The sequence below is a fragment of the Sturnira hondurensis genome, unplaced genomic scaffold (assembly GCF_014824575.4).
Source record: "Sturnira hondurensis isolate 20B ecotype Veracruz unplaced genomic scaffold, ASM1482457v3 Scaffold0016663, whole genome shotgun sequence".
NCBI lineage: Eukaryota > Metazoa > Chordata > Mammalia > Chiroptera > Phyllostomidae > Sturnira > Sturnira hondurensis.
In genome coordinates this window covers 16,633,489-16,654,845 of record NW_028089294.1, presented here as the reverse complement: position 1 = coordinate 16,654,845, position 21,357 = coordinate 16,633,489, and the positions used below count along the sequence as shown (strand labels likewise).

General features: G+C 54.1%; 1 protein-coding gene across 6 annotated transcripts in view; it reads right to left on the bottom strand.

The window, feature by feature from the left end:
* Positions 1 to 21,357, bottom strand: part of DNMT3A (DNA methyltransferase 3 alpha) — a 96,009-nt gene that overhangs the window by 57,154 nt on the left and 17,498 nt on the right. For 5 of the 6 annotated variants that reach the window (XM_037066797.1, XM_037066795.1, XM_037066796.1 and 2 more), the window contains 2 exons: positions 14,412 to 14,664; positions 695 to 799 (listed from right to left, as the gene is read on the bottom strand). In XM_037066797.1, coding sequence (XP_036922692.1) covers positions 695 to 799; positions 14,412 to 14,474 — 168 coding nt within the window. In that variant the 5' untranslated portion in view covers positions 14,475 to 14,664. Of the gene's footprint in view, positions 1 to 694; positions 800 to 14,411; positions 14,665 to 14,829; positions 14,975 to 21,357 lie in introns of those variants that run through there. The other variant, XM_037066799.1, reaches the window with a different exon arrangement.

Below are 21,357 nucleotides of genomic sequence, written 5' to 3'. Positions count from 1 at the left end.
GTTTAAGGCATCAGGCCGGCTCCCACAGCCCGCAGGCCTTGCTCTCCAGAGCACTCCTCAGCTTGGGCAACACCAGAGTTTCCCCGCCCCCCACTGAGAGCAATGGCACCCAGGAGCCTGGGGCTTCGAGTGGCCAGCAGCCTGCAATGCACTTCTGTGAGCTACACTTGTACCACTTGTACAGGACTCAGCAGGGCCCACCTGTCCTTCCGTTCAAAGGGACTCATCAGCCCGCATCTCTTTACTGCTCATTGTGCTCAGATTCCCATACCTGAGTTCTCTTCCTCCAGGTTCTCCAGGTAGGGCTGAGGCCCAGGGTGGGTGTGTGCATGGGGAGGGAGGGGCCTGTGCAGGCAGGCTAGGCAGAGGCAGGTTCTGCCCTGTCGAGTCACGGTGGGTATGTGCCAACCTCTCTCACTGCCCTTTCAGACGGAAGCCGGGAGTCGGGGGCCTGGCTCAAGTCCCTGTTCTGCTTGAACCCATAGTGCAAGTGCCCGGGTCTCTAGGGGCCTCCCCTTTGATGTAGAAAGAGAAAGGCCCGAGGGTGGTTAGGGGCTCAAAGAATGGGGAAGGGGCCACACCCCGTGGGAGGGTCTTCACATATCCGTGAGAGACACCTGAGATGCTCCTGGGAGGGGCACGCATCACTGCGCGCATGCGTGCGTGTGTGCTGGGGGTTTGCCAAGACACTCACCAGGGGGTGCTTGCGCTTTCTCCCGGGCCGCCCCACCTTCCGTGTAGTTGTGCTGGGCTCTTGCCGCTCCTCCTTGCCACGTGCCTCCTCCTGCTCCTCTCCCTCCTGTGGGCATAGACACGGCCTGTGAAGCCAGGCTGGACACAACAGGACCCCACCCTGCTGCCCCGCACGGCCAGGCTCCCAGGCCTGTGCCATGGTGGTCCTTCAAGGCAGGGATGAATGTCACCCCCTCACGCCTGGAGAAGCCTGAGCCACCCTTAGAGCCTCATTGAAATATACCCTTTGGGGACTTAGGGGCGGCAGCTGTCCCTCCTGGTCGCCACATTTCTGAACTGCAGAATCATGACACAAGCAACAACAGATAATTTGTTTCTGGAAATGCATTTATTTATATGGAAAAACATTTCTTACACAGCACAAAAATTAAATTAGATATATATTTAAGAGATCACCTTTATTTTAAAAAATCACAAGAGAAGAAATATTACATTTAGTAATGCAGCCCTGACCAGTGTGGCTCAATTGGTTGGGTGTCCTCTGGCAAAATGAAAGGTCACTGGTTCAATTCCGTGTCAGGGCACCATCCCGGGTTGCAGGCCAGGACCCAGTAGGGGGCGTGCAAGAGGCAACCAGTTGATGTTTCTCTCCCTCTCTTCCTCCCTCCCTTCCCCTCTCTCTGAAAGCAAATAAATAAAATCTTAAATGCATGTTGGAAGCACATGCAGCACTGGGAATGAGGACCCCCATAGGAAATGGAGGGCTTCTCCAGCTCCCACAAATACGAAATACCTCCTGAAGGCTCTGAGTGTGGTGCCGGCATTACCCACGCCTGTCCCCTCCCAGGAGCAGCTCAGGGATGAGGTCTTCGTTTGCCTTCATCCCCCTGATCCACTGGGGGGGATCAGTAGTTTGGTTTTGTTACATACCTGCTGGGACTGGGCCATGCTCAACCGGGGCACAGAGGGTTTTTAACTAAACCTAGAAAGTCCTCCCTCGCTGCCCCAGCCTGGCCACAAACCACCCACACGTCACTTCTGACTCAGCCAGCTCTAGCATGACTAATCATGAGCAGAAACAATGATGGGGAAGGGCACCAGAGAGAGGGACCCTGACCCGGTATGGGGACCACATGCTCTGCATGCCCGCTGTGACAGCTGGAACCAAAGATGGCTTCTCGGCCACCCTGGGGGAGGGCGTCAACTCAGAGCAGTCCTGGTGCCCCAGAGAAGGGTAGGCGGGTGCACAGGTTCCCTGAGGATTTCATCGAGATGGCCCTCGACATACCGCTCAACTTTCATTTTCTGTGATTTCAAAATATCTTGTGGTTTGCCACATTAATTTTCAGGTGACAATGGGACATGCAGACAAAAACCTACTGGGACCAGTAGACACTGGACCATCCGCGCATTCGAGGCACATCTGTGGGACAGACGCTCCCGGGAGGGAGACTTCGGGGCATCACAGCTGAGTTCTGGGAGACGCAAGGGGAAGAGGAACAGAGGCACCAGACTTCAGCACTGAGCGGAGGCTGCCGTCAGGTTAGAGGGAGGGCAGAACACACGAAGGAGATGGAGAGCATTCAGAGGAGCAGGAAGAGGACACCGGGTATTATGGACACAAGGAAGGAGAGAGATGCCAGCCCAAGAGCCCGAAGTCATCAGATTCGAGGAAGTCAAGGACCAAGGTAGGGTGGTGATGGCCAATCTTTCAGGGTGCACTGTCCCTATGCTGTGCAGTGAGGCGGGAGGGGCTGCAGAGGGACTGAAGAGACAATGTAAGGAGGCCAGCTGAGAATGGCCTGGAAGAGAAGCTGGGGGGCCTGGTACCTGTCTGTGGGGGAGAAGGGAGGGCACCAGGCTGAGGGGTGAGCTCTGGGTGTCCTTGAGAACTCTAGGGTGCTGGGGCTGAGGGTGGCCCAAGGGAACATGCCCCGAGACAGGCTGGCCCTGCTGGTTCTGAGCCATCTTCCGAGACTCCACAGACAGATATCTCCGCTGAAGAAAAGATTGCTTGGATCTCAGAGGAAACATCAGTGATGCAACTGAATATCTGCGCAGTTTTCAATGGGCTCTACATAACTATAGCGAATGTCAAGCTCAGGCGGTTCTTGGTCTGATTCCACCGCTACAGAGTGGGCACGGTCTTGATCCTTCTGGCCGGGTAACTCAGCACTTACAGAATAATCGGAGGCAATGGGAAGTCATGGAAGGCACAGGGCCTATAGCAAACCGAAGTGCACAGAGTCCAGCTTGCCTGTTTGGTAGTTACTGGACCATTCTCGCTGAGCCTCAGTTTCCTCGTCCATGAAATGGGTTTCCATTCCGCCTGCTTCACAGAGTTTTAAGAGGGCAGATGAATGGTTTGCCCTCATCTGTTTTGTGTACTACTGGACCCCCAGAGCCTACACCAAGCCCAGCACTTAGCAGGGCCTGCCCCCCAGGTGAGAGGGCTTACATCCTCCCCAGCAGCCAGAGACCCACCTCTGTACCTGCCCAGAGAGCACTAGGCCGGACCCAACAGAGCCTTTGGCCATTCCTAGTGGCCAGACCCATGGGACTGGCCGGCATAGGGCAGCAGACGAGAGGGGATGCCAAAGTGGGTCAGGATCAGCCTGGCCAACCATGAGGTTGAGCAAATCTCCTCCTGACACTGTTTAACAACTTACAGAGGCTTCATTTTCTTACCTTTAAAAAATATTTTAATTATTTATTTTCAGAGAGAGGAGAAGGGATGGAGAAAGAGAGAGAGACACACACACTGATGAGTGAGAGAGAAACATTGAGAGGTCACCTCTTGCTTGCCCCCTACTGGGGACCTGGCCCACAACCCAGGCGTGTGCCCTGATAGGGAATTGAACCAGCGACCTTTTGATTCACAGACTGGCACTCAATCCACTGAACCACACCAGCCAGGGCTGATTTTCTCACTTTTATTCTGAACTCATCAGAGATGTGAAAGCCTCTGATCAGCAAAAAGTGCACCACGAATACCACGCAGAAATCTCTCCAAAACAAAGGCACTTGACACATCAGCATCAGCAGGTGGAGAAGGCCTTTGGGGGCCCCGGTTGGGCAACCCGTGTGCCACCTGCAGCTTTGCTGCGGTATTCCTCACCTGATGTCACACATGCTCAGCACGTTTGTTTTCCCTGTTGAATTCAATTCAGTGCAATACACCCCAGGAGAAAGGGGCACAATGCCCTCATGCCCAGGTCCTGACCTGTCGAGAGTGCAGACAGAGATCCCTGGGGCAGGCTGCCGCGTACTGAGCCTGTTGCAGGGCAAGGTGCTTCACACCCAGCCCAGCATTCGGGCCTCAGGTTGTGCTTGAGGAAATCAAGTCTCCACGAGAGCCTACATTAGGACTTGCACCCAGTCAGACCCTGAAGCACGGCTTTGTGAAAAGCATGCTGTTCTTGGCCAGCATATCGTTCTTCCTCGATGTAGTCACAAGCCACAGGGCAACAAGGGAGGCGGCCCCTTCCAATTCGGGTCCAACTGTGTTCACACGAGGAGTTGGGGGCAACACACTGAGAAGGGGGAGCAGGTGGCTTGGAGGCGCAGCAAGGGGCTCAGTCTCCCATATGTCATGGGACCCGTTTCATTCAATATCTTTGCTGATAGGCTGAGCAAAGGAATTTAAAATATGCTTATCAAATCTGCAAGTAGCACTGAATTAGGAAGCGTTGCTAATACTCTGAAAGGGAAGAATCTGATCCACAGTGACTTGGAGCAGCTGGAAAACAGTAAGAAATTTAGCAGGAACAGATCTGAGCCCAGGTTGGTTTCCTCATCTGTCAAGTAAGGGAACTAATTAGTCAATCCTTCCACTGGGAAGTGGCAGGAGGGGGCTGAACTTCTACTTAGGTGGGCTTATGGGAGGGCAGAGGCAGGCTGGACGTTTTGCTCTACTCTTCACTCACAAATAACCTCAAGAATATTTAACCTCTCTGGGTCTTGCCTTTCTCACTGACAAAACTGGGATACTAATATCTACCTCAGCCCTGGCTTGGGTAGCTTAGTTGGTTGGAGCATCGTCCTGATGCACCAAGGTTAGGGGTTTGATCCCAGGTCAGAGCACATAGAAGAATCCACCAATGAATGCATAAACAGGTGGAATAACAAACTGATATCTCTCTTTCTCTCTCTATCTCTCCTTTCCCCTCTCTCTCTCTAAAATCAATCAATAAAATAATAATATTAATAATAGCCACCTTCCAGAGATGTTACAATTAAATAAGGTAATATATGGGAAGTTGACATGTGACACTCACTCAAGAATTGCTAACCTCCTCTGCTCCCACAGCACGCCCTGGCCAGACCTATTCATGAAGAGCGCATCCCTCCCACCTCCCCCGCCTCCAGCCCCCCCCCCACACCCCAGCTCACCGGCCCACGTGGGCAGCTGTCACTCACTGCTGCAGGCACACCCCAACATCTGGCTGGTGCTACTGCAGTGAGATACTCAGGCACACTGGGGCTCCACGATCTTCCCCAAATGCAAAGCTGATTATGTCACCCCGCAGAGCATAAGCTCGTGCTGAGGGGCTCCCCAGAGCCTGCAGGATCAAGCCAGACTCAAGCTCCCTAGCCTGTGTGGAGGAAGGCCCCCTCAGGAGCTGGCTGGCAGCCGTGGACTCCTCCCTCCGCTGCCTTCCTCCCACCTGTTGGCAAACAGACGGCGTCAGGTGCCAAAGCAGGCTGCCTCCCTCCCCAGCACCTTGGCACAGACCCTTCCTTCCTGCTGTCCCAGCTTCCTCTCTCTCAGGTGGACCAGCAAACCCTTAACTTTCCAGCTTACTTTCTGGATTCCCTTCCCCTGGATTGCCTCCTCCCCTCCCCCACCCTGAACAAGTTCATGGGTCCTTCTCCTGTAGCATCCACTGACCAGCACTCCCATTGCCAGCTACTGTCCTAGCCAGGCCACCAGCCCCTTGAGGTAAGGGACTGTGTCTTCTTCACCTTGCACCCCCAGGGCCTAGACCCATGCACCTGAAACAGGGAAGGCACTTGAAAATACTTGATGCGTGACTGTCACATAGTAGGTGCTCAATAAATGCGTCCATGCCCACAGAGAGGCACACATACGAATCCACAAATCTGCCCCAGAACAGCCACGCATGAGGCTCCAGGGCTGCTCTGAGTGATATGACTCCAAATCAGGGAAACAGGGAGACTAAGATGTACTTTCTAGGCTCCAACGTAATCATGTCACTTTACATTTATGTAACTCTTCACAGCTTTCAAGGCACCTTCACATGTGGTGGCCTGTTAGATTAGGTAGCTACCATCAGCCCCTCTCAACTTCTGAGGCTATGCTTTGACCTACATTTTGACTCAGCTCACTGGGTGGATTATTTTAAGCCACACACAACTGCTCATTCTGATGCACTGGGCTGTGATGATAATAATCTCTCACATTTTTACAGTACGCGGTAATTAACGAGGCATTTTCACATACATCATTTCGTTTTTATTCTTACACAGAAAGTGGAGCTGGCATTCTTTCTTTTTTTCCTTTCCATTAGACCGGCGGGAAATACGAAGCTCCGAGAGGTTATCTAACCTGCTGAGATCAGAGAGCCAGGAAGCCAGGCCTTTTCGAATCAAAATTTAAATATTTTGATGCCCAGCCTTTAGGTCTTTGCACTGCAACATCCCACTGTACCCTACTGTGCAGTGTGCTACTGACACGTGTGCACAAGTGTGCACACACACAGTGAAACCATAAACACGCAGGCAAACCAAGGTAAAGGCGCGCACTGCACTTCTACGCACAGTCCACACACAGCTGCCCCAGGAGCCTCACACCTCGCTGGACACCATGCCTCTCTCTCCAAGAGAGGCCCTGCCCAGACATCGCCAGCCAGACGTACGTGCTCCCTGCGGAGCACGCACCGGATGCTACTGACCCAGCATCCGCAGAGCAGATGTCTCAAGTCGGTGTTTGAACCGAGGGGATGAACCTGCCAGATCTAGCCAGCCACTTGCCCAGGCCCCCTGGGACAAGAAGCACGTCCAGCCTTTCTTTGCCAGCTGGCTGGCTGGCCTCCCAGGGCCCATCCGTGATTGTGAAACTCAGTGAAATGAATTGGCTTCCCCAACCGGCAAAGCCCCGTTCTGGGCCACCTGATGACCCTGTCCGCAGAGCTACAGTCAGGGGACCACCCCCCCTCCCCCCTATCCCGCACAGCACACAGTGTGCGCGCACACGCGCTTGTAGGCCCGGCCTGCCCAGGTCGGGCCCGCAACGGGTGAGCAGCAAGGTGTGTGGGTGGACAGGTAGGGAGAAACAGAGGGTGACGGTGTGAACCACCACATCACACGCAGTGGCACTGGATTCACTGTAGATGCCCACACTGCCACACGGCCCTCCAAAGCCTTGCTTTTTCTGATCCCAGTTACCTCTAAAGTTCATCAGCCCTTTATTTCAATTATTCAACAAGAGTCAACACACAGTCATTGATGGCCAGGTGGCCCTCATAATTATCATTGGTGAAAATCACCCATCCCTCCCAAAACGCCAGGTCCCTGGAGGGCAGCAGCCACATTCTGTTTTCCTTTCTAAGTCCCCAGTCCTGCACACAGCAGGCGCTTCATAAATGCTCAGTGGCTGAAAACAGTCATACCTGTCGGTTTTCCCAGGCGCTCCCCACAGCCTGTGTGCCATGCTGGGGCCCCACTGCCTTGGAAGGGAGAACCCGGGGAGCACATGCCCAGCAGACTGCAGCCCCGAGTGCTGACCTCTGTGGTTCCGGGGCCACCGTGAGGCCAGAACCATGGGTGTGCTCGAAAACAGGTATTGTGTGCCTACTGCATACTGGATATAAAGATAAGCAAGTAGGGAACTTAGAGGAAGGACAACGTGTAAACAAAGAAGTACCTGGCATGGTGCTGAGGGTCAGGGTGGAGCATGCCCACTCCCTGCCAGCAGCCACCTCTGTGCACACCCAGCCCACGCACTCACGTTTACTCCTTCAGCAGCCCACCCGGGCTCTGCAAAGCCCACCAACTCCTCTCCGCCCTGCTAGGCACCATGCTTTATATAAGGAGGGGAAGAGTCCAGGCAAAACCACTTCACAGCCACGTGGCCTTCGCCAAGTCTCTCAACCTCTTTCAGCCCCAACTCCTCATCTGTAAAATGGGGTGATGACAGTAGGCCCCGCCTAAATTACTGTGAGGATCACGTGAGTTGATGCTGGGCAAAAGAAATTCCTTTACAGGCCTTTCCACACTGTGCAAACGCCAAGTGGGATGATTATAAGCAACGTCCCTAACTGCCTTGTGGCTCTCCACAGGGGCAGCTGCAGGCAGGACCGGGTCCTGTGCCCAGTGCAGGTGCCAGGAAAGAAGGGCATCCCCCCATTTCCCAATCTTCCGGACACCCACTGCTGCTTACTTCCCTGCCTTCTCTCTTCCCATCAGCAGAGCTGAGTTCAGCTTTCCCTGCCCCCAGCCCCCTGTGACCTACTTCTTAGCACGGATGGTCAGGAGGGCCTCTGAAAGTAGCCACTGCCTGGGCCATCAAGGGTTAGGTCTCCTGATACTTGCCTCAGTTTTGCCTCTGTTCCATGGATGGAGAGAAAAGGAACCTCAGGCCTGCCTGTGCCCGAAGACCCAGAGAGCAATAAACTTTCTTCCATGTGCTGTGTTTTCGGCAGACTTTAAACCCACACCATTCAGCCCTGACCGGTGGCTCGGTTGGTTGGGTGTTGTCACACAAAGCAAAAGGTCGCTGGTTCCATTCCTGGTCAGGGCACATGCCTGGGTTTCCCACTCAGTCCCCAGTTGGGGTGCATACGAGAGGCAACTGATCAATGTTGCTCTCTTGCACTGAAGTGTCTTTTCCTCTCTTTCTCCCCCCTTCCCCTCTCTCTAAAAACACATAAATGAAATCTTTAAAAAATTAAAACAAAATCAATCCACACCATTCATACTCCCATCTTCATTTTCTGCATTCTTCTCCCAGGCCCTGGTCATCCTTGGAGTTGTATTGAAATAGTAGACCGTTACCACAAATATGCATGCAGGCAGGCAGGTAGGCAGACAGATATCCAAAATAAATTATAAGACTAACTTCATACGTGCTAGGTCCCTGTGTTAAGCACTCACACATTATCTCTTGTAAGCCTCCCCTTTCCCTGCTCAGAGGTCACAGAGCTGAGTCACACAGAGTCCAGGTTTAAACACAGGTCTGTCTCCAGAGTCCAACTGATATCACTCACGACTATTGATGGCAAGGTTAGCTAACCCAAACATGTAACAATGTCTAGCTCAGAGAATGTTAGAGAGCCTAACATGTGGGTTCCAGTTAAGGGGGAGGTGGGGGGAGGGGCATTGTTGATATCACACATCTGCTCTACGTGCCCAAGCATCCAATTGACCTCCTGGAGCTATAAATGGATGTGCTAGTATTATTAGCTGTTCCTGAAGAGGTAAAAGTAAAGCTGCCTTTTCTGTAACTGTTTAAATGTACCAAGAGGAATGCTATTTAAACAACCCCTATAGTGACTATTACAAAGCAAAGAGCCTGGCTTAAGTGGGGTGTGTGGGCATCTGAGTACAATAAATGCAGAGCAAGCCCGGGGTGGGCAATAGGCCTGGGGGTCTGCAGGAACAACTGGGAGTGGAGCTGGGGCGATCCCACCCAAAGGTGCCCTGAGCCTCCCTTCCAGAGCACAGGAAGTGGTCAGTGCCCAAGGGGAATCAACGCTCACCAGGCCTCTGGGTTGGGCTTAGGTGAGGAAGGAGGAGCCCTGGCCACAGCGCTGGCCCTGCTTGAGCCTGCGCACACGCACACGCACACGCACACGCACACGCACTGGCTGTGCTCCCTGAGCACAGATACGCTCCCACTCTCTGCAGTTTCTATCACCCAGCGGGCAAGTATCTTCCTATGCTCCTTCCTCAACTAGGTCCTCCAGGAATGCTGATTCAGTTTGTACAACAGACTTGTGAAGCCCTACTATGGGCTAGGTACCTGGAAAGGTACCTGAGCTAGAAGGAAAACAGAGAGGGGTTGGGAGGAAGAGAAGCAATGTGTGCAGAGAGGAAGGAAGGGAGGAAGGAACGGGGAAGAATGGTAAGAAGCCGCGTGGCACATACACACGAGCCCACAGCCATGCACACTAGCCTGTGTGTGTGAGTTTCTGCTGAAAATGAAGGGCCCCCAACATCTACCCCCCGGGCAGAGCACTGTTGCACAGAGAAAAGCATTCTCTGACCGCCCGGACTTTCAGTCTAAACACATGTACTCGAACCTGCGGCAGAAGAAACGTGGATGGGCCTGTGAAGCGTCACAGCTGGGCAACAACATTCGCTCTGCCCTCCCTCACGCAGAAGGGAGCCTGAAGGGCAGAGAAGCCAACAGCACGGGCTGCCTGAGTTCCAGTCCCAGCACTGCCACTTACTAGCTATGTGACCTTGGGCAAGTGACCTACCTCTCAGAGCAACGGTTTAGTCTTTTTACAAGACTAAGTAATGAAGATAATAGAGCCTAATTTATAGAGCAAATTGTAAGAATGAAATAAGAATGCAAGTACAGAGTTTAAGAGAGCACCTGGCAGGTAATCAGCACTAAACGCATCTCGGCTGTTGTTTCTGAGGCTGAAAGAAATTGGGAAGCAGCTAGAATGGGACCCAGCCAGGGACTGGGACTCCTGACCAGTCACTGATTCATATTCGTGTATCTGAGGAGGCCCTTCCAGCCCCAAGGCTTGGAATGCTCTTGGTCCCCTTTCCTGTTCCTTCTGCCCCTCTCTTTCCCTGCCACACAGGGCCTGGCACCCTGCCTCCACAATCCCCTCCAAGCCAGGACCGAGATTCCTGGTCTCTCTGCCTCCTACCCATTTCCCATAGGACCAGCTCCCCCTCCCTCTGCTGTGACCCACATTTACCCAGCTGACCCGCCCCAGCCAGAGCACAGGAGCTCAGACCCCCCAAAGCCTGCCCCTCCTGGCTTCCCCAGGAAGCCCCGCTGAGGTTGGGGGACTACAGGGAGAAGGGATGCTGGGCAGGTGCCAGGGTGACCCGCATGCAGACTTCTGTGTGCACTCCCGGCCACAGCACGGCCACCTCAGCCCATCACCCACAGCCCTGTGCCCTGCCTGCCTCAGCCTGGGCTCCAGGACTGCTGTCCTGTGAAGGGGTCTTGCCCCCTCTCGCTTTCTTTTCCATCTTATCCACAAAATATTTCCTGAGCACCTACTCTGTGCTAGTCAGGCCCTGGGGCCCTGCCCTCCATGGGCAGCTGTGGGGCTAGGTATTATCCACACCAGTGCTTCTCAAGGTGGTGGCAGGGGCCCCATCCCCACAGTGTCTGATTTGCAGGTCTGGGGCGGGGCCAGACATGTGCATTTCTAACCTTTCCAGGTGCTGCAGGTCTAGGAATCACATTTTTTTTCTTCATCCACATACCAGCTGAGTGATCCACAGCTAAGAGTCGTAGGCATCACATTTTTTAAACGATTACAGAAGCTCTGGCTGGTGCGCCTCGATGGATTGAGCACTGGCCTGTGCCCCGAAGGGTCACCAGTTCGATTCCTGGTTGGGGCACATGCCTGAGTTGTGGGCCAGGTCCCCAGTGGGGAACATGCAAGAGACAACCACACACTGATGTTTCTCTCCTTCTCTTTCTCCCTCCCTTCCCCTCTCCAAAAGTAAATAAAATCTTTAAAAAATGATTACATAAGTTTCAAGTATATGTATGGCATTATAGTTCTACATCTGTATACATCCCCAAAAGTCTAGTTAGTGCACATCACCATACAATTATTGCCCTTCCCCCTTTCACCCACCCACCCCCAACCACTCTACCCTCTGGAAACCAGCGATCTGTTCTTGGAGTTTGTTTTTGTTTTGCTTTGTCTATTCAGTTTTTTTTTTAAAGAATCCACATCTGAGTGAAATCATATGGTTTGATTTCACCTTCTGACTTATTTCACTTGGCATTATACCCTCACGCACCCTTAGGTTCACTGCAGCATTACGTACAGTAGCCAAGAAACAACCTAGGCGTCCACCTATGGGTGAATGGCTAGGAATGGCATTCTGAGGACCACTGGTCCACCACAAATGGTAATCCAAGGCAGACTGAAGCACGGGCTTTGATCGGAGGAGAGGAGAGAAAGTTAGGGAAAGGGCACAGCAGGCAGAGGAAACAGCAGAGACAAAGACCCGGCAGCTCCAGGAAGTACTGGAGTGAAAGGTGAACAGAGGCGGGGCCCCGGGGGCGGCTGGAAGGGCACGTGGGGCCAGTGGGTGGCCACACCCCTTCCCTCTGGCTCCCAAGCAGTTGCTCTGTGCCAGGCACCCCTGGCAACTCTGCCAGGCTCCTTGAGCTCCAGCCCCAACCCATCTTCCCCCTCTGCGGCAACAAGGCAGCCCTGCCCCAGGCCTGGCTCTCACAGGCCGCTGTGGCAGCTGTTGGTGTCCTCACCCACCCTCCCAGGGCGACTCCCCGGAGCTTCGGGAGCCAGCCCAGAGGTGCCAGGGACGTGTGCCAGGTGAGCCGGCATGCGTGCCGTGGGCGTGCCCCAGCCCCTGTCTACCAGCTCCTTCTATCTGCACCAGGATCTGAGCCCGGTGTGTGTTTGTTGCCGCTGGAGCCTGCGCAGTTACTATGGCTGGATAATAATAGCAATCGTAATCCCTCATAATTGGACCAGACTTTGCTGTCTGCAGGGCACTTCTATGCCCGTGACCTCATCTGACTTCCACAACCACCCGGCAGAACAGGCGTAGCTAGAGTTACTATCCCCATTACCCAGCTGAGCAAACTCGAGCCCCGACAGCCTGAAGTCACATTGCCAGTAAGTGTCTGGGACCTGGGACTGCTGACTCTTCATCCAGCGCTCCTTCTCGATTCTGAACTGACATAACACAGCGCCTATCTGCTGCGCTCCACGGGAGAGGCCAGCGCTCTGCTGCCCAGGGCAGCACAGGCCAGTACCAGGAGGAATATGGCTCACCTGTCCCCTTCTTCCCCACCTGTGGGGGGTGGGGAGGCAGCTGAACACCCACTGCAAGTACACGGTCACAAAGCTGTGTCAGTACCAGCCAGAACATTGGACCAAGGGAGGAGGGTCAGGGTCACCTAATCCAACAGAGGAGCAAAGTCAGGTTCAAGGAAGGCGGGGAATTATCCACAGCCACAGCTGCCACTCGGGAGCACAGGTGGCCACAGATGGCCCCAACCCTGCGGCAGCGGGGGCTGGGTCTGCCATTGCTCAAGCCGTGGTGGGACTAGCCCAGAAGTCCCGTGGGGTAACCTGGACCACCTCTTCTTTTTCTTTGGGGTCAAAAAGATGGAAATGACCTGTGTGTTTCCCCTAGAAGCCCTGCTGGCTGCACCATGCATTTTCTCCCCAGCTTGGTGGGTAGGAACCCTTCCAAGGCCCGCAGTAGGTTTCCAGGCTGGGAAGGCAGGTGTCTGGACTTCACGCTCCTGTGCATGTGTGTGTGCGTGTATGTCCCTTCCAGGACCCACACAGGCGGGGCTCTGTCTTCCCCACATATCAGGCTCCCATCTGGACCCACCACTAAGTAGCTGGGTCAGCTTCCTCATCTGTCAGCTAGGGCCATTTGTCCTTGTCCCACTTGTTACAAGCATTGTCCCGAAAGGACTAAATAAATGGGAAACCACCCAGAAAACCGAAACACGCTCTAAAAAAGGGCAAGCCTAGAAAGGAGGTGAGCAGGGAGCAGGTCTCCAAGCTGCCCCTGATGGAGAGCCAGCAGAGCTGACACCCTCAGAGGGCTCAGGGCCCCACATCGGGTAGCAGGTGTCCACCCTGATTCCAGAAAAACAAACTGTGCCCCGTGAACATGCCCTGCTATTCCCTGATGGCATCAAGAACCACCACCCCTCAGGGAAAGAGGAGTAGGAGGAGGGAACTGTGGGGACCAGGGCATGACAGATAGGACACCCCGGGAAGGACTGTGGGTGGCACAGCTTCCCCAGAAGGGAGATGGCGAAGTTTACTCTTCCACTGATGGGGGGCTTTGCCTGTAGGTGGACACAGCCTGTTGGGATCCAGCTTGCTGTGATTCCCTCTACCCCACTGAAGCCCACCCAGAGCTCTGAAAATGAGGAAGTCACTAGCTCCATGGGCAGAAGTGACACTTGCTCAGAGCGTGAGGTGGGGGTGGGGAATAGGAAGTCACTATCTCTGCGATGACTGATGTCACCCTGAGCAGCCGGCACACTGCAGCCCTGTGCCCACGCCAGGCGGGGAGCCCTAACGAGGCCTCACGCCTACCAAGTCCCCCTGAACTTGTCTTTGGCCTTTGAGAAGCTAGGGAACACCCTGGGGAAAGAGAGGCAGCTAAAACAGGTAAAGTAAGAGACTCACCGGAGAACACAGCTAGTGAAAGGTCAATCCCAAGAGGAATCCATGTCTGGGGACCCTGCAAGGCTGACCTAACAACCACACGGACCTAGGGTTTGAACCTCTGCTCAAACACCACAGGGAGGGCAGGGCGGGGGGAGGGGCGGCACTGGAACAACTGCCCCTCTGCCACCCGAGTCTGACCTCTCCCTCCAAGCCCGTTTCTTCATCGCCAAAACAGGGCTGTCAGTCCTCCCTGCGCCTTCGTGAAAGCTGAGCTGCGCGGTCCAGCGCTCAGCGCATCCAAGCTGCTGCGGCGACTTGGGGACGGGCCCTCCCCCGACCTGGGCTCTGGCTAGAAGGTCTCCGGCAGGGCCAGCAGCTCACCTTTCGGTCCTCCTCCCGCTCCAGGGCGGAGCTGCTGGTGTCGCCGGGGCCGCTGGAGGGCATCGCGGGCAGCTGGGCGGTGGGAGGCAGGCTGGGATTGCACCGGGCTTGGGGGCCGTTTGGCTTTGGGGAAGGAATTGTCGTAGCCTTTGTAAGCAGTTAAAAGTCAGACATAGAGCCAGGTGCTGAGTGAAAAAGTCCGGTGAAACTCCGCCTCAGGCTGCCTCTGGGTGTGGGTTTCTGGTGGCTCCACCTGTTGGGGGAGAGAAGAGGGGTCAGCAAGGCAGCAAACCCCCAACCCAGGCCCCGCCTGACCCGCACCTCCTCCTCAAGGCTAGGCCCTCAGCCCCAGAGCCCTGCTGGCCTTCAAGGCCCGGTCCTCCCCCTGCCCAAACTGCTCTTCCCTGGGTGGGCTCACCGGCAGCTCAGGCCAGCCCAGGCCGCCAGAGAGTGGACGAGACGGAGGCTCAGCACCGCCTGGTTTCCTTCAGGGCCACCTGCCTCTGACGCGGCAACAGTCCACGCTGCCACGCTGCCACGCTGCCAGTGGGAGCCAGGTCTGTTCTTTCCTTTGAAAGCTTCCCGTACCCCTCCCACCCCAACCACCCCCTGGGAAATCCCAGAGGTCCCCAGCCCAGCTACATTTTCCTTCCAATCTGTCCTCCGCTTGTGCCACCCCCACACTGCTTCTACCCCACGTGGCGGAAGTGAGCGGTAGTCACAGGATGTAGTGAAGCAAATGTCACTGAACGTTAGGACGGGCGCTTGGGCCCAGAGAAAGCTGAGGCTGAACACCGGCTGTGGCCAGGCTGAAGGCCTAGGCCGGCAGTGCTGTGGGGCAAGGTCACCGTGGTGGGGAGAGACCAAGGCCACAGCCACGCAGGGGAGGATGCGAGTTCCCTTTTCCCACCACCCCATTTGCCTTCAGAAACTGGTGGGCTTAAGTGGGGCCCTCTGAACACACAACTGAATTGTAGGGGATTTTCCTGCCCCCGGCCTCAGGTGTGGGCCTCCAGCCAGTGGAATAACAAAGCAGAGGGCCTCAGCTGGGGCTTGGGGAGCTGGGCTTGGGGTGCTGCGGCTTCAACTCCCTTCACACACACATAAGAGACAGAGCTCCGCTCCCCGCCCACCAGAAGATGTGGGCCGAGCTGCTGCCTCCAGAGCACCAGCCAGGGCCAGGGAGGGGACTGGCAGGAGAAGGAAAGTGGGAGGCAGCCTGGATCTGGGCCCACCCACACCCTTCCCCTCTGAGTTCCTGTTCTGCTTCCCTGGGCTCCCCCTCCTTCTGGGGCTTCTCCTCCCATCCCCCTCCTGCTAGGCTCCCTGGAAAACCAGGAAGTGGAGAAAGCACAGGCTTGGGTCTCCCAGGGGCGCAGCACCTTGCCCGGGATGGGCGCCTGGCTGGGAGGTGGGTGCCCCAGTGCTGGCTCTGCCCAGGGTGAGGAGGGGGAAGCCGAAGCTGGGGAGGGTCTGGGAGGCTCCTTCAGGCCAGGACAGGAGGGGGCCTACAAGTCAAACCCAGACAGGCTGCAAGAGCTGCACCCCCCACAGGTGAGCCCTGCATTCCCCCCAGGAAACCTGGGGTGAAATGGACACTTCCAAGCTGGGCAGGGTGCTGGGCCCCACGGACCTCTGCTCCTCCAACACAAGGGGGAGTTGATGGCGATGGTGAGGGCGCTCCAAGTGTCAGACGCCGTGCTAAGCACGTGACAGGCATTGTTTTTCTGGGCAGCTACTAGGATCATTACCATTCCTAGTTGTCTGTTGAATCTAGGCCCAAAAAGGTAAGGACTTGCCCTGGTCGGGTGGCTTAGTTGGTTGGAGCATCAGCCATACACCAAAGGTTGCAGGTTCAATTCCTGATCAGGGCTCATACCGAGGTTGTGGGTTTGATCCCTAGTCGGGGCACACACGGGAGACAACCGATCGATCGATCGATACCTCTCTCACACCAATGTTTCTCTCTGTCTCCCCCTTCCTCTAAAATCAATAAACATATCCTCGGGTATGGATTAAAAAAAGAAAGGTTAGAACTCGTCCATATTCGGTGTCAAAGCAGAGACTTGAATCCAGATCTCTCTAAAGCTGTGAGGGGGTCTCTGTGAAGCTCCATTCCTCAGCTTACACCTCCCCACAGAGACAACTCTTGCGAGCCCACTGGAGAGCCGGCCCAGACCAGAGCCCCTAGAGGACTCGGCCGGGCAGCCGTAAGCCAGCAGTTGCCCCTGAAACCCACTGCATCCGTTAACACAAATATCCCCAGTCACCCTCACATCGAAACCTTCAAAAGGATGTGGAAGCTAAAAGGCAGAGTCTGGTGAGACAGGACCTTGAAGCTGCAGTCCCAGACGTGGGTTCTAGTCCCAGACGTGGGTTTCTCTGGTCCTCTTTCCCGTCCCTAAAGCTGGAGAGTTGGACTAGATGATCTACAAGACGTCCTCTGCCTCAGCCCCACCCAGCTGTTGGCGGTCCCAAGGACAAAAGGCAGCCCCAGGAGCCCCAGGATGGAATCCAAGGAGCCCCAGGCGAAAAGTAAGAGGCAAATAATGCTGCCCTAAGGCCTAGGAACATCCAGAGAGCTCCAGTGAGACAAAACCACTTTCAGTGAACCTCTGGCTGCTGGTGAGAAGAGGAAGGAAGCAGCAGGAAAGCAGAACATGGACTTGACCCCGATGCAGACACCCCGGAAAGGAAAGGAAACGCTCTTTCCTCCTGCCCTTCCTCCAGGTACCACCCAGCATCTGAGCTGCACACTGTCCTCACAGCACATGTCGCTGACCTGGGTCCACCTCGAGGTTCCTCAGTGCTACTCACTGGGATGGACCTGTCAGTGAGTGGCCCTCATCATTGCCCGGCATCATCCCAAACCATCCAGCACCTGGCCGGGCAGGCCGCGGGGGCACACCGTGGGGGCCGAGTGCTTCCCTTTCTCTCTCAAGTATCCCTGCCAAGGGGAGTGACCTAATCCTAGTCCACGGTCCCAACACAGCGGCGTGTGGACGCCATGACAGTCCTCTGCCAAGCACGACCCTGGCACTGGGGCCCCCTCCGCATCCACACCACAGGCTGCACCACCACCACCACCACCAAAGAAGAATCCTTGCCCAGCCCCTACCTCCGTGAAAGGCAGCGTTTTTTTCCTTCTGTGAACTTCTAATGTCCACAGTGGCCATGAAAAGGGTTTACAATGACCACTTAACAATTTTTTTTTAAGGAAGCCCATCATGAAAATGTCTTGGTGTCACCACTGACATGGTCGCCATCATCACTACTGCAATGACAAAACTCCTGTGGAAAAAGAGTTGGGATTTTGAATATCCACACCCAAACTCGCTGCCTTCTAAATCCAGCTGAGTGGGAAGATTTTTCAAGTAAGATGTTGAGTCACAGAGGGGGCTGAAGAGAGAGGGGAGACACCACCAATGAAATTTGGGGGTCTAGGAAGAGGACACCCAATTTCAGACGGCGCATGAAAACAGACTTATAACTAAGTCCTTAAAAGCCATTTGATGTGGTAGCAGCGGGGGCCTCCAGGACCCCCACGGGTGAAGAGGATGCGTGTGTGAAAATAAGGAAGATGGAATCAAAGAAGCAAGCCCCCTCGGCCCACCTCGCCCAGAAGTCTGAGGGCTCTTCCCTGGAGAGAAAAAAGCAGAGGGCTTCTGTGTGAAGGGCAGCCTCGCCCGTTGAGAGCGAAGGTGATATTCCAACACCAAGGAGATGCAGGTTGTTGCCAATGTGATGCTGTGTCCTACCGGCTACTCCCCCACTGGGGTCCCGGAACACTGGCAGCTGAGCCCTAACCTTCTTTTCAGAAGGCAAAAGGGCTCAGGTACTGACCCCAGAACCCAAACGATATCTGATTGGCTCGTTTCCTACAACCAGTGGGTCAAAAAGTCCGAGAGTCCCCTGTTCTCAACCTTGAAAAGACAACCAAGGAGACAGCGCAGGGAAGCTTCTCACTGGGAAGACAGAGACCGGAGCAAATAAACCCAAACCCAAACAAACCCAACGCAACTTGGAGGAAACCCGCTCACTACACAGGGACGATGGCCCCATCCACGAAAAAAAGAATGTGATGCCATTAAAACAGAACATTCCAGGAACATAGAAGGACTCCTAGAAAGAAAACACTGCGCTAGCAGAAATATGAAACTCGACAGAAGGGGAATGTTAGAAAGGAAAGTAGAAAATAGGAGAGGATGGAAAAGAGAATTAGAAAATCGGCCCAGAGGTTTCTACACCTGAAAAGTGGAGGAGCTACAAAAGAAAGAAAAAGGCGGGGTGGGGGGGGAGGAATTACCGATGAGGTAACTTGAGAGAATTTCCCAAGACTGACAGGTACAAGTCGCCTGATTGAAAAGGCCCCCGAACTTCCCGCACAATGGATGAAAACAGACCCACGCCAAGGCACGTCACGGTGACATTTCGGATCACTGGGACACAGAGGAGATCCTGAGCATTTCCAGAAAGGGAGAAGAAAGTGACCTATAAAGGTTCGGGAATCAGAATGGCTTCAGACGGCTCAACGTTAATAATATCAAAAGCAAGAAAACAAAGGACTGATGCGCTTGAAATTCTTAAAATAATTCTCTAATTAGAACTCTTTACCCAGCCTAATTATCACTTAAGTGTGAGCGTAGAATAAAGATATTTTCAGACACTCCTTTCTCAGGAAGCATGGAAAGACGTCCTCTAAGACACAGGAGAACAGAGAAGGAAGAGGCCAGGTGAAGCCATGGAAGGCCACTGTTCAGAGCTCAGCTGGGTGACTCCAGAGTTGGGCATATGCAGGGCTGTCATCTCTGTGCCTTCTCCCCTGGAGCCACCTGTTCAACCTGACAAAACCACCGGTGTCACCCACTGTTTGCTCTCGGCCGCCTGAGCTCAGGAACTGAACACATGCCTGCATGTTGACGGGTGTCTGTCCTGGATGACGTGCTCCAAAGGGACCGGTAAACCAAGCGAGAGGAAGACACGTGATCCAGAAAACACTCCAGCCAGAAGGAAGGCGAGGGGAGGCGAGGGCTGACCACAGAGGGAAGTGGCAGAATCGCAGAGAGCAAGAGAATGGACAACAAAAAAAATGGAACTGAAACATAATACTTGACTGCCCTTGTGGAAAGCAATAATAAAGTTACTACCAGGTATAGTTTGTTACTAGAGGGTATAGTCAACACTAGCAGAAGGTTCCCAGGAAATACCCCTAACTGCTGTGGCTCAGTGGGTTGAGCGTGGTTCTACAAAGCAAAGCGTCACCAGTTGGATCCCTGGTCAGGGTGCCTGCGAGAGGGATCCAATCCTCCCCATCTCTCTGAAAATAAGTAATTTTTACTTTTTTTAATTAAAAAAGAAAGAAAGAAAATAAGACAGGTGGAAATGCAGGTTAATCATTAATTTCAGGGGAAACAAAAAGAAAGTGAACCGTGGTAGAACACGAGGAGACTCAGCTGCAAGAGCTGATTTAATGCAAATAACGGCTGTGTATGTTGATGTGACAAATACGTGTATATTTGTCACACGTGCATAGACACGTATTTATGTATGTATGTGAATGATACTACTTAATAATCCCCTATTCGCTGCTGTTACAAATGAGCACACAATGGATGGCTTGAAACAATCCCAATTTGTTATCTTGCAGTTCTGGAGCTCAGAAGTCCAAAATGGTCCTCCTCACCCTCACTGGGCTAAAATCAGGGTGTTGGCAGGGCTGCATTCTTCTCTGGAGGCTTGAGGGAAAATCCATTTTCTTGACTCTTTCAACTTCTGGAGGCTGTGCACATTTCTTGGCCCACGGCCACCTTCCCTCATCACAGCCAGTAATGGCCAGTCTTCCCCTCAGGGCACTCCTTTGCCCACCCCACCCCCCGCGCCCTCTCATCTCTTTCTCTGACTCCCCTGCCCCTGCCTTTCCCTTCCAAGGACCTGCGTGATTACTTGGGGCCCGCCCAGATAACCCAGGATAATCTCCCATCTCAGGACCCTTAACCTTATCACATCTGCAGTCCCTATTGCCATATAAGGTAACATATCCACTGGGTCAGGGTATTAGGATGTGGCTCCTTTGGTGGGGTGGGTGATATTCCCCTGCCTACTATGTGCATACCTATATGTTAATGTATGCATAAACGATTTCTTGGATTATTTATTGATTTATTTTTAGAGAGAGGGGAAGGGAAGGGAAGGAGAAAGAGAGGGAGAGAAACATCGATCAGCTGCACGTGCCCTAACTGGGAATCAAACCAGCAACCTTTCGCTTTGCAGGACGATGCCCAACCAACGGAGCCATACCAGTCAGGGCGAGAACTAAATTCTTCTTCACTAAATAAGAAAGCGATGAAAAATGTCTCAAATGGGGAGTCAAAAATGTGCATATTACTAAGATATTAAGTGTACAACTGCTAGAAGAAATAGCTAAAAGTGGCTGCCTCCGAGAAGCAGACGGGGGTGGGAGCGGGCCAGGAACCCCCGCGTTTGGTGAAGAGGTGTTAGTACTACTCGACCTCTGAAGTTCTGTGCATGCCCTGCTGTGAGGAAATAAAAAAATAACACTTAAAAGGAGAGGATGGGGATAGGCGGGAGCGCCTGCACCCCACGGTGACCGCGTTGGGGCGTGGCCTCCACCCCCTCTGCAGAGCGCAGCCACGGCCCTGCCACCTCTTGCTCTATGAAACCATCACATCCCACAGAACAACCATTATCAGCTCCTCACACCCACACAGAGTTCCGTCACCAGCTATAAAGTGGTACCTCCCCCTCTGCCCCAACACACGCCCCTCACAGAGCGTTTAATTCTTGCAAGACGTCATTTCCACCCAGCCCTGTCAGGCACCATGCGGCGCTCCCCCACACACATCCCCCCCCCCAACTGTACCTGTGCCCGCCGTTGCTGCCGACAGCTCCGGCCACCACCCTGGTTCGCTCAGTAGCCCTCCTCAGA